Raw genomic sequence first — 12252 nt, forward strand, 5'->3', positions numbered from 1 at the left:
ATAAAGCAGGGACTGTTTGGGGGTGGGAATCAGCAGGAGGGGAGAATAATGGGAGCTGATTTGATGCTGAGACTGAAGTTGTATTAGGTTGACTTCTCCTCTTCAAGGAGACTCAGGGCTTCTCATGAAAAAGGAAAAAATGACCAACCTTGTCTGATGTCAGCCCTCAATTTACCTGCTCCGCCTCCTCACTCCTTACCAAAGGCATTCCGGGAAGGATGACTTTACTCATTCAGTACTGTATCTCATTTGACTTCCTTGCCTTTGGCAACCGGCATTTCTGTCTGACCTACTGTAAATGCCAAGGGCAGGTACATGGGGCTTGAAGGAAGTACTCACTGATCGACAATGTCTTAAAGTTTATCCTAGTTCCATTTTTCCCCCCGGCTCTGGTGCTGGCCATGACCCGAACAGTGTAAGAGGTCTTTCGTGACAGAGACTTCAGGCCATACTGCAGGATGCTTGAGTTGACTGTCTCAGCTAAAGGAAAAATACAGAAGTCAAACACCACAGCCAAGCTGAACTGAAACTGCATTTCAGTAGCATCAAAAATAAGAGCATTAGAACCCATACTGGAGAGTTAGCCAACTCTCATCCTTACCCATGGCCTGCTTAAAATTAGCCTCTCAAAATAGAATCAAATACATAAATAGAAAAGCTAAAGCTGTTTTCAAAAAAACTCATAGGCCAGGCACCAGTGGCTCACTCCTGTAATCCTAGCTACTCAGGAAGCAGAAATCAGGAGGATCACGGTTCAAAGCCAGCCCAGTCAAATAGTTTGTACAACCCTGTCTTGAAAATACTTCACAAAAAAAATAAGGCTGGTGGAGTGGCTCAAAGTGAAGGCCCTGAGTTCAAACCTCAGTACTGCAAAAAATAAATAAATAATAAATAAATAAATAAACTCTTAGAAAACAACATAAGGTAAATCTTCAGGCCTTGAATTTCACAATGTCTTCTTAAATATGATACCAAAAGCACAAGCATCAAAAGAAAAAATAGATTAACCTCAACTTCATTAAATGAAAAGCTATTAGACTACATAGAACTCAGTGGCAGAGCCCTTGCCTAGCATGCTCAAAGCCCTGTGTCCAATCCCCAGCACCACACAAAAAAAATTATAAATAATATTAAAAGCTTTCATTCATCAAAAGACATTACCAAGAGAATAAAACAACTACCCACAAAACTGGAGAAAATATTTGCAGATTATATATTATTTGATAAGGAGCTTACATCTACAACATATAAAGAGCTCTTATGACAATAACAAAAGACAAACAACCCAATTTTAAGATGGGCAAAGACATTAAGAAGCTATTTCTCCAAAAAGAATATGCAAGTGGTCAATAACCACATGAATGTCCTTAGTGAGGAGGGGATCTAAGCCAATGAGATATCACTTCAAACAAAATACTAATTCATATTAGATGAACTTTAAAAGCCACATATTTTGGGGGGGTTGTTGTTTAATTATTTGTTTTTACAGCACTAGTGATTGAGCCCAGAGCCTTTCAAATGCTAGGCATGCACGCCACACTGAGCTCACTCCCCATCCCCTGATTATATTACACAAAATACCATGAATAGGCAATACATGGAGACATGAACAGTTTGGGAGTTTCGAGAGGCTATGGAAGGAAGTTAGAAAGGGAGCAACTGATTCAAAGTCACAAAGCTTCTTAAGGTAGGAATAGGAAAAATCTGGAAATAGAAAGGGCCAATGGTTGCACAACATAGTGACTTTCTTAACACTACTAAATTGTATAGCTTCAAGTGCATAACAAAAACAAAATTTAGCTTAAATAGGAATCTAAGCAGAGCTTAGAATCTGAGATGTCAGGAGATTATTGTGAGCTCAAGGATAAAGCAGTATAACTCATGGTATAGAATCCTATACTGGAGGATTGTGAGTTCAACCCCAGCCTGAGCTATATAATAAGTTTGAGGCTAGCCTGGGCTGCATAATGAGTTCAAAGCCAGTCTGAGCTACATAGTAAGATCCAGCAAAAAATAAAAAGAAATTGTAAAAAATTTTTAAAGAGAAAAAAGAGCCTTAACTAAGAATATACCATCAAAGAGGGTCTGTCCTCCGCCTCCCACCACTTTACCCCACAGCCAGGTGTGTACTTCCCAGGAATAATGGTCAAAGAACTCTGTGGTATGGGGAAGATGTCAACTCATTCAGAGATGAGCCAGGACAAATTGAACCAAGTCCTTCCTAGTTCCACAGGACTCCTGGGTACTGCCTCTTCACTCCGATGGAACCCCTTATACCTTAAGAGGTAGTGCTCTTGATCCCATTTTTTAGAGAAACTCAAAGAAACTAAGTGATCCATGCAAGGGTGCAGGTCACAGTCATGGGAGCTACCTCTATGACATGTCTGTCCATATCATCTACGGGGTAGCAGGCTAGGTTTTTAAACATGGCTATGAGCACACTTACATAATTCTTTTCCACCTTCAGCTTGGTAAAATATGGTGTAATTGCTGATAAAGCCATTTCTTTGGTCCTTGGGAATCTCTTTCCACGTGATTGTGACTGTCTTCACGCCAATGTTCTCCACCTTGGCCCGGGGACCTTCTGATGGAACTTGAGAGGACAGTGAGATAAATGAACAATGCTGAATTCCACCGCAGCATAACCTTCCCCCACAAAGTCTCTGCCAGCACTCAGACCAAAACCACAGTGCTAGAGGTGTGGAGGTTGAGTAAGGAACTGACAAGTCAACTGGTGTGGAGACATTATTTTCTTCAGTCATGCATCTTAAACAAGAAGAGAATGGTGTCAAAGACGAGAGAAAAAGTACTTTCTTATACACTTCTCATCCCAATTTGGCTCCCAGCTTCACCAGTCATATCTGTAAAGTGTGTCTATTATCAAGCAGCTGAAGATTCTACCTCTATAGACACCTTTGCAAAGCAGAAAATATTTTCCAGTGTTGGATCTGGAAGAAGTTAAATTCCAAAAAGATAAAGTCTGAGTAATTCATCAGTAAAGCCATTTCTTATAGCTTCATAATTAAAAATAATTTTAATATGCTCAACTTATGAACTCTGCAGGCTCCCTGAGTTGGTCTTCATTAAACGTTCTTTCTAGTTGCAACTCCAGTTGAATTACCTGTTGGTGACTTTGGGAAAGTTGTTTCACAACTCTGCTTCAATTTTCCATTTGTGAAAGAGGATTGGATTTGATAATCTCTAATATCTACCCAGTTTTGAAATTTAGTGACTCTATAACCCAATCCCAGTTGTATAGAATAGACATAGCTTGCTACAAAATGAAGGTGTGGCACAAATGGGCCCTAGGGTAACTGTGACTGAGTTACAGGCATTCAGTTTCATCTGAACATTGGAGAGGCCCCAATATTTCCCTTTCCCCGGAGGGTTTGTCCATACATACTGCCTTCTTTGGCATAAACCTGGATGGAATATGGCTCTCCTGCTTGGTCTTGCAACACTGGATACACGGAGATGTTATAGCACCAGAAAGGTTTTAATTTATCTGTAAAAGAATTAAAAAATAAGCATAAGCGCAGAGCATAGCACAATGGAAGGAAGGCTGGACTAAGAGTCATGGGCTGAGACTCATGGAAGATATTTCATTTTTCTAGTTTCCTCACTTGGAAATAGGGAGTGAAATTGGAAGTTAGGATAGATGATCTCTAATGTCTACTCTTGTTCTAAAATTTTCCAATTTATTTTCAGAACTAAACTCTGTACCTCTCTAATATAATTACAGAGCAATCCAAAAAGAAAGGAGACATCTAGTCCCTCCTCCATCACTGGTTTTAACATACAGTTTGGGGACACAGCAGGATAAAACTTAATCCTTTTGCAATAGCAGTATCAGCCTCAGCAGCTCAAATACCATGAATTCTAGCTCCTTTACCAGCCTGCATCCTACAAAAATTATGTATCTTTAAATTTTTTACTTTTTGTTTTTCCCATACTTTTATTGGTGCATATTAATTATATAATATGGGAGTTTCATTGTAATATTTCTATAATGCATATAATATATGCTGATCTTATTCACCCCCTCTGTTACTCTTTCTTACTCCCTTTCCCTACACACACACCTCTTTTTATTACTTTCTTGCAATTTTTAAATGAGTTTTATTATTCACATATGCACACAATGTACTTTGATCATAATCTCCCCTTTTGCTCTCTCTCCCTGGCCACCTCTTGGTGGTTTTCTTCCCATATAGTCCCCCATTTATGTTCATATCCTTGTTTTTGTCTTTAGACCTACATTCCTAAAACATGCAGTATTTGTCTTTTTTAATGCTTATTGGAATATAAGCTCCTGAAATATTTCCTAATGACTCTCTGAATGTCATTGGTATTTGTTGTGATTTCTCCCCCCTTTCATCTCTATTTTTTTTTTAATTTGGATCTTTTCCCATTTTCTTTGGTTAATTTGACTAAGGGTTTGTCAGTCTGGTTCAGTTTCCTTTTACCTGCATGGTGCTAGGGCCGGAGCTGCAGATTGTTTTCTAATTTACTGTCACCTTTCTGTTTCTCCATGTTTTCCAGTCCCTCTTTCTTGCTTCTTGATGCCTTCCCTCCCTTTCTCTCTTCAGAATATAGTCTCTCCTTTGTTACCCTGGATCTTCTCATTCACAGAGTCAGAGAAAGCTTTTACTCTGCCATGTTGTCCCACCTCCATTTATTTTATTTATTTATTTTTTGAAACAGGTCTCTCTATATAGCCCAGTGTGTCCTTGAACTTGTGCTCCTCTTGCCTCTGCCTCCTGGGTGCTGGAGTTAGAGGCATATGCCACCACACCCAGGTAGTATATTTCTTAATACAGATGTCATTAAGTATTGACAAATGTTTGGAATGATAGGACCAAAAGGGTCACTTACATGTCTTACATGGAGTAGGAACTCTCTTAAAAAGAAGGCTATTCCCTGTGTCAGTCACTGGGAAGGGCCTAGCTCTTAAACAGCAATTAGAACAGGAGTGCCCTAGGTAGGACAGATGAGACTTCTATCACTATCCCCCGGATGATCAAGATATCTAGGAAGGAGTTAGGCATGGTGGTGTATTCCAGTAATCCCAGAACTCAGAGGCTGAGGGAGGAGGATCTTGGGTTCAAGACTAGTCTAGGCTATATAGTGAGACTCTATTTCAAAACACCAAGGGCTAGAGATGTATCTCAGTAGCAGAGTACTTGACTAGCACATGCAAGGCTCTGGGTTCAATCCCCAGCACCACAATCAACACAATAACAACAGCCAAAAGAAGGTATCTGCAAAGGGTTCTCTGATGGTAGGTGTTAGGATGATATTTTCCTTTCCACCTGGGACAGGCTGGACACCTGATTGATACCCAGAGTTTTGCCAGCCTGTGTAGGAAATGCCAAGAACCATGACACTTTTCTATGCTTGCACAGACTTGTCAAATGTTATTACAGATCCAGCTTTGAAACCAAAGTCAAGGATTTTAAAACTGATTAAAATGAAACCAAATCCTGCATGTTTTATACCAGCTACCTTGCTGGATTGTCCAGTTCCTGGCTTGAGACACAGATTCCCAGGAAATGTCAGAGAGCCCGGAGTCCAAGTCTGGGAACCACTCAATCATCCACGTGTCCACTTCTGTACCGGAGCTTTGCCACTGTACCACCAGCTGGTCCTGAGCAAGGTAGGCCTGCATGACGTCAATGCACTGAAATACTGAAAGGAGAGAAAACGACTGCTTCACAGCTGCCCAACCATGTACACCCAGTCATTGCTCAGACCAAGAAAGATCAAAGTTCCTTACCTCTACTGTAAGGAACTGTATCCCTTTTCCTTACCCAATACCTTGGATGATTAAATGCCTTCTTAATCTGCCTTTGCCTCCCCAAATTGAAATAGATGTCACTAGGGAGATACTAACTAAGAAAATTTATGCTGAAGAAATGCAAGTCAAAAGAAAAGCAAGCTGAGACAATATATTCTCAGCAGGAATATTTTTTTAGGAATTTCGTTTTCGTAAGCCACAGTTTATGGATTCTTTTCCCAAACTGAGCCTTTATGAGATACTCTGGCTACAAGTCAAGGCTAGGTAATTTGTCAACCTGAAAAGGTAGTTCTGAGAAAAGTAGGCTAAGGCTTGAAGAACATGTGAAGGTGGAGTAGGGCTGCAGCCAGAGTGAGGAGTACAGAGCCTGGGTACCCATCCCACCAATCCACAGGGCTCCTGCTTTTTCCTCCCTATTTTCCCCTGCTTACATCCTGAAAATGTTCCCAACTAGACCAGACTGAAGGTCACTGCTGCAACACTAAAAAACTTACCTTGACTCTTTTAGATCCTCTCAGATTCCTCTTACAGTTTATATTTCTCTTGGATGGGTAACTCTGAGATGTACCTTTCGTTCCAGAGTTCCCCTGCAGGATTCTGCAGGACTCCCTTCCCCAGGACTCTTCCTTCAGATTGCACCTGGTAAGGGCTGAATTATGCTTTCACAACAATATTCCCAGAGCTACAGAATATGACCTTACTTGGAAATAGGATCACCGTGGATGTAATTCAGATGGTGGACCCTTCACTTAACATGACTAGTGTTCTTAATTTTTTTAAAAAGGGGGTGAGAGGGGAGTTCGGACAGAAAGTGACACAGGAAAATAGCCATGTGAAAAGCAAGACAAAGTCTGGAGTTATCAGAACTTCCACAAGCCAAGGCATACCTGAGGCACTAGAAGCACAGAAACATAATAAGGACATTACCTGGAGACTTTGGAGACAGTATGGCCCAAATAACAACTTGATTTTGGACCTTCACAACTATGAGTCAATCAGTTTCTATTGTTTCAAGACACCTAGTTTGTGGTGCTTTGTTAAAGGAGCCCTAAGACAAAAAGACAACACCTTCTGCTCAACCTCTCCCCATGCCTGGCCTGCTTCTTCAACTTCCTTTTCTGGTCTTCCTGGAGGCACTTTCTTAATAAATGACTCACCCACAAATCCTGACCTAAAGAGAAATGAATGCTGGTTCCAAACCCCACATTTCTCTCCTCACCAATCTTGTAGCTTAGAGGATCCAGGTCTAAAGTGCTAAGCATGCTACAGAGATGGAGGAGATCATGAAGGGTGTGGGAATGGCTCCACGAAACCATGAGTCAACTATGAAACAGCAAGGGTCTGGCCTCATTAAGAAGTGTTCAGTGGGAAGTTTCCAGATTATCATTCTATGGAACTTGGATGAACTGCCAGATCCTTCCATTATTCAACAAGGACTTTTGAGCAATTAGTCCTCAGGAGTGGGAGGAAACACAAATCATCCCTGGAAAAGGGGGAAGGGACTTGATTGCAAACATCATTAATATCCATATATACATGAAGACAGTCAGTATGGGTCTACAGGATACTGTTCTTACAAGGCTTCCCCTTGGCCAGCCATCCTGTGTCAGCCTGAACTCTACCATGACATAGTCCCCACCTGTTCCTCTGACCCACCCATCACACAAGTGGCTGTACTATTCCACTTCCTGCCTCAGACTATTTCACAGCTGCCTGCGGCTAACGCCTCATAAAACTCAGGATGTTCAGGCAGAAGGAACTTGAGGATTTGTCTATTCTAATCCCTGTTCTAAAAATGAGAACATGGGAGTCCACAGAGGTAAATCACTAGCTCAGTGTCATGCAGCATCTGTGACCAGAAGTCTAGGGTTTATTAACATGAAACACAAGGTTCTAGATAAAGTATATTATACCAGTTTGGTTCACATAGACCTGGACTAGAAGCCCACCTGAGAGATCTTGGGCAAATCAATAAGCTTTCCTGGATCTTTTTATCACCTAAAAAAGGGATCTAACAGCATCTACATCATGGGTCATTTTACAACTAATGTGAGATAACCTACAATACCTAAGTACAATGTCTGGCACGTCCTGGTAAACAATATGTGATGATTATGCTTAATTAATGACTATTACACTTAAAGTTTTCATTATAACTCTTCTCCAGCTGCCTCTACTAAAGAAAACTCTGTAGAGCATTACTTTTCTATATGTCTAGGATAGGGGTCTATAAACTTCCTCTGCAAAGAGCTAGATAGTAAATATTTTAGGCTTTACAGGGAAGTTGATCTCTATCACAACTACTCACTTTGCCATTGTTGCACAAAAGAAGCCATAGACAATCTGTAAACAAATAGGTGTGGCTATGTTTCATTAAAAGTTCATTTACAAACACAGGTATAGCAACATATTTGGCCTATAGCTGTAATTTGTCAACACCTGGTCTAGGACCTTTATAATTGATGCTGCTGACACTAAGCCAGCAAAACAAAAAAGCTAGGTGAATTTAGCATAGCTTAGGTTAAAGTGTATTGTATAGTATTTTTAAAGCTGGCATTTTATGCCTATGATGGTTAATCTCCACCGTCAACTTGACTAGACTGAGAAATGCCTAGCAGATTAGTAAATACACTTCTGAAGATGTCTGTGATGGCGTTTCCAGAGACAGTTAGGGCTTTGACCTAATGAATAGATTAACCCCTCAATGAATTCATAATATGCTAGTATTATTGGGCGTGAGGAAAAGTCAGAGGTGGGCCTACTCGGAGGACTGGGGGAAGATCCTTGGGGCTATATCATGCCTTGGCCTCTTCTTTTTATTTTTATCTTTTATTGTTTTATTATTCATATGTGCATTCAAGGCTTGGGTCATTTCTCCCCCCTGCCCCCACCCCCTCCCTTACCACCCATGCCACCCCCTCCCTCTCCCCCCCACCCCCCCACTACCAGGCAGAAACTATTTTGCCCTTATCTCTAATTTTGTTGTAGAGAGAGTATAAGCAATAATAGGAAGGAACAAGGGTTTTTGCTGGTTGAGATAAGGATAGCTATACAGGGCATTGACTCACATTGATTTCCTGTGCGTGGGTGTTACCTTCTAGGTTAATTCTTTTTGATCTAACCTTTTCTCTAGTTCCTGGTCCCCTTTTCCTATTGGCCTCAGTTGCTTTTAAGGTATCTGCTTTAGTTTCTCTGCATTAAGAGCAACAAATGCTAGCTAGTTTTTTAGGTGTCTTACCTATCCTCACCCCTCCCTTGTGTGCTCTCGCTTTTATCATGTGCTCATAGTCCAATCCCCTTGTTGTGTTTGCCCTTGATCTAATGTCCATATATGAGGGAGAACATACGATTTTTGGTCTTTTGGGCCAGGCTAACCTCACTCAGAATGATGTTCTCCAATTCCATCCATTTACCAGCGAATGATAACATTTCGTTCTTCTTCATGGCTGCATAAAATTCCATGTGTATAGATACCACATTTTCTTAATCCATTCGTCAGTAGTGGGGCATCTTGGCTGTTTCCATAACTTGGCTATTGTGAATAGTGCCACAATAAACATGGGTGTGCAGATGCCTTGGCCTCTTCTTATATTCCCTTTTCTCTGCTTCCTGGCTGCTGTGATGCGAACTTCTCTGCTCCACCCCACCATGATGGACTGCTACTATGAACCAAAATAAATCTCTCCTCCCTTAAGTTATTTACATTAGGTATTTTTGTCACAGCAATGAAAAGCTAACTAATACATGCATCTAATAGACATCTAATTAATCAAAAATTTTATTAAGAATGACAACAGTGGCCTGGGGATGTAGCTCAGTGGTAGAGCACTTGCCTAGCATGCACAGGGCCCTGGGTTCCATCCCCAACACTGAAAAAGAAAGATCATGGTATTAATAGACAAAGCATTTTACAAATAATATTTCATTTAGTTCTCAAAATAGCTCTAAGAGGTAGATATTATATTACTAGCTCCATGTTGCAAGTGTCTTAGCTTTAGAGAGGATAGGTGGCTTTTCTGAGGCAAATGGTATCATTGGACAAGCAAAGTTTTGAACACAGGGCTCTTGATCCCCAAAGCCCATGCTTCTATTCCCTATTCTTTACTGCCTTCCATCCCAGGAACACACCTGGAGACAGGTTACTTACTGTTCAGCATCATCTCTATTAACGAAGAATGTCTATTCCAATGAAACGTGTGTTTGTCAGAAACTTCATTACTAGACTATTGGATAGGCAAGAACTAGGATGTTGGGAACCAAAGACCATGGAGAATACCATTAAATACTAACTAAAATAATACAAAATATAGTCAAAAACACAAAATTATGAACATCTAGGTTCTAAATGAGTGCAAAAGTTAGGTTTAAGGAGAAGAGAATGAAGGAAGGACAGGCAGGGAAGTCTAAAAGTGCCTAAACTAGTCTAGGGCAAAACAAACAGAGAGGTAGCAAACTAGAGAGAACATTCCCTAACTATGGTGTGTTTGGACAAATCATTACTGAGAACCATTTTATGCCAACAGTTTTATGCTATGCTAGGTGTTGGCAATTAAGTTTTTAAAAAAAAAAAACACAAAGTAAACACAAACAGACAAAAATCCCTGCAATTCTGGGACATGCACCCTACTAAGGGAGAAAACATATGAGATGAATGACAGTACTAAGTTAAATAGAGAAAAACCAGGAAAAGAAAACCTACTGTTGCAATTCTTGACCAAGAATTAAAGAAGATATATTTTCCCAAATAGGATATAAAATATGCATTTGCCTAAGAACAATAAGATGTTCAAAACTGCTTAATCAAAAGTATAAGGGGCAATTTTTTGGCAACTATAAACATAAGAATTTTTTTCAATGCAGGCAAGACGGTGGATTGTTGACATCCCTATACCCCAGTGGCAAATAACTACCCTAAAAAAGGAAGATCAGGGGACCCCAAAAGGCATCCACATGGTCCCATACCAGTGAAAAACAAAGCCCTCTCTAAATCCACAAATAGAGAAGCAATTAGCCACAGGAAGAATGGGAAAAACAACTCATAGCTCAACACTCCCAATCCCCTACCCCTGAAGTCATGGCTCCAGGCTCCATTACTCTAAGTTCACTCAGAGGTAAGTCCTGCTTCCCAGCACACACAGGAACCCAAGGCTCCACACTCCCCTCTCCTACACAACCTGCTACCTTCACCCTGAAACACCAGGGAAACTGGCATCCCTGTATAAGCAGGACCCATAGCTCCCTCTACTCCACAGGTAACAGAAGGAGTAAGCTAGCAGGCTTGATTCCCCTGTGCTGGCAGCAGCTTGCCCCAGAAAGCAGGCCCCAGAACTCACGCTGACCACAGGCTTTGTTCTCCTGTGACAGCAGCAGCTCCTGCGACTCCTGGAATCTGGCACCTGGCAAGTAGGCCCTGGAACTCCCTCTGTCCACAGGTTTGGATCCCTCATACCTGCAGCAGCAGCCATGGCTCCCAGAAGCCCACGCCCCAACACAAGTAGATCCCAGGGGCCCCACTGCCTTGTGGGCATCAAACAATTCAAGCCCTCTGGCTTTGCTGCCCCATGGGTGCCCTCAACTTGCTACTCAGTGCCAGGAGCCCACTGCACATGCAAATGAACCCCAGGCTCCAGGCTTTTCTATTCAGTTGGCACCAAGAGGCTTCCCTCCCCACATAGCATGGAGGCCCAGCCTCCCCACCAACCTGTCCTGTGGGAGAGCCCTCACTGCCCTGACAAAGAACAGGAACCCAGCTGTGCCACTAAGTGGTAATCTACCATTCTGTGGGTGCCAGCAGACCTGCTTCCCTAAGGCACAAAAATACCCAGTGCTTCCCACTGTGCCCAACCACGGGAGAGCCTCCCCACTTCTTTGTTAAAGACCAAAAACTCTAGTTCCTCCCTAAGGAGAAGAAAGCTGTAACCTGTTACTTAGTGAGTGGCACCAGAAGGCCCGCTTCCTGAGATGCACAGAAGCCCAGGACTCCCCACTGTGCCTGACAGTTGGAGAGCTCCCACGACCCCATCAAAGAACAAGAATGCCAGTTTCCCCACTGAGGAGAGGGAAGCTGTAACCTCCTACTCTGTGGACAGCACCAGACTGCTACTCTAAAGTGCACAGAGGCCCAGCACTTCTCACCTCGCCTGCCTACAGGAGAGTCCAGTCTCCCCTGTCTAAGAGCTGGAACCCCAGCTTCTCCTCTGAATGACAATCCACTACTCTGCAGCTGCCAGGAGGCCAGCCTCCCAAGGTGTACAGAGGTCCAGCACTCCCCACTGTGCCTGACAGTGGGAGAGCCCTGCTCCTGATTAAAGAGAATGTCAGATTCCCCACTGAGGGGAGGAAAGCTGTAACCTAACACTCTGCAGGCAGCACCAGAAGGCCTGCTTCTCCAAGGTCCATAGAAGCCCAGCACTTCCACTTCACACTGCACCTCCCTGCAGGAGAGTCCCATCTCT

The 12252-nt window shown here is 42.2% G+C and overlaps 1 protein-coding gene across 1 annotated transcript in view; it reads right to left on the minus strand.

Moving 5' to 3' along the window:
* Window positions 1-12252, minus strand: part of Il31ra (interleukin 31 receptor A) — a 63383-nt gene that overhangs the window by 4393 nt on the left and 46738 nt on the right. Inside the window, exons 8-11 of the mRNA XM_074075341.1 lie at window positions 5506-5688; window positions 3404-3505; window positions 2447-2593; window positions 340-480 (exon numbers count right to left, since the gene is read on the minus strand). Of these exons, the coding sequence (XP_073931442.1) occupies window positions 340-480; window positions 2447-2593; window positions 3404-3505; window positions 5506-5688 (573 nt within the window). The remainder of the gene's footprint in view (window positions 1-339; window positions 481-2446; window positions 2594-3403; window positions 3506-5505; window positions 5689-12252) is intronic.

This window comes from Castor canadensis, chromosome 6 (genome assembly GCF_047511655.1).
Source record: "Castor canadensis chromosome 6, mCasCan1.hap1v2, whole genome shotgun sequence".
NCBI lineage: Eukaryota > Metazoa > Chordata > Mammalia > Rodentia > Castoridae > Castor > Castor canadensis.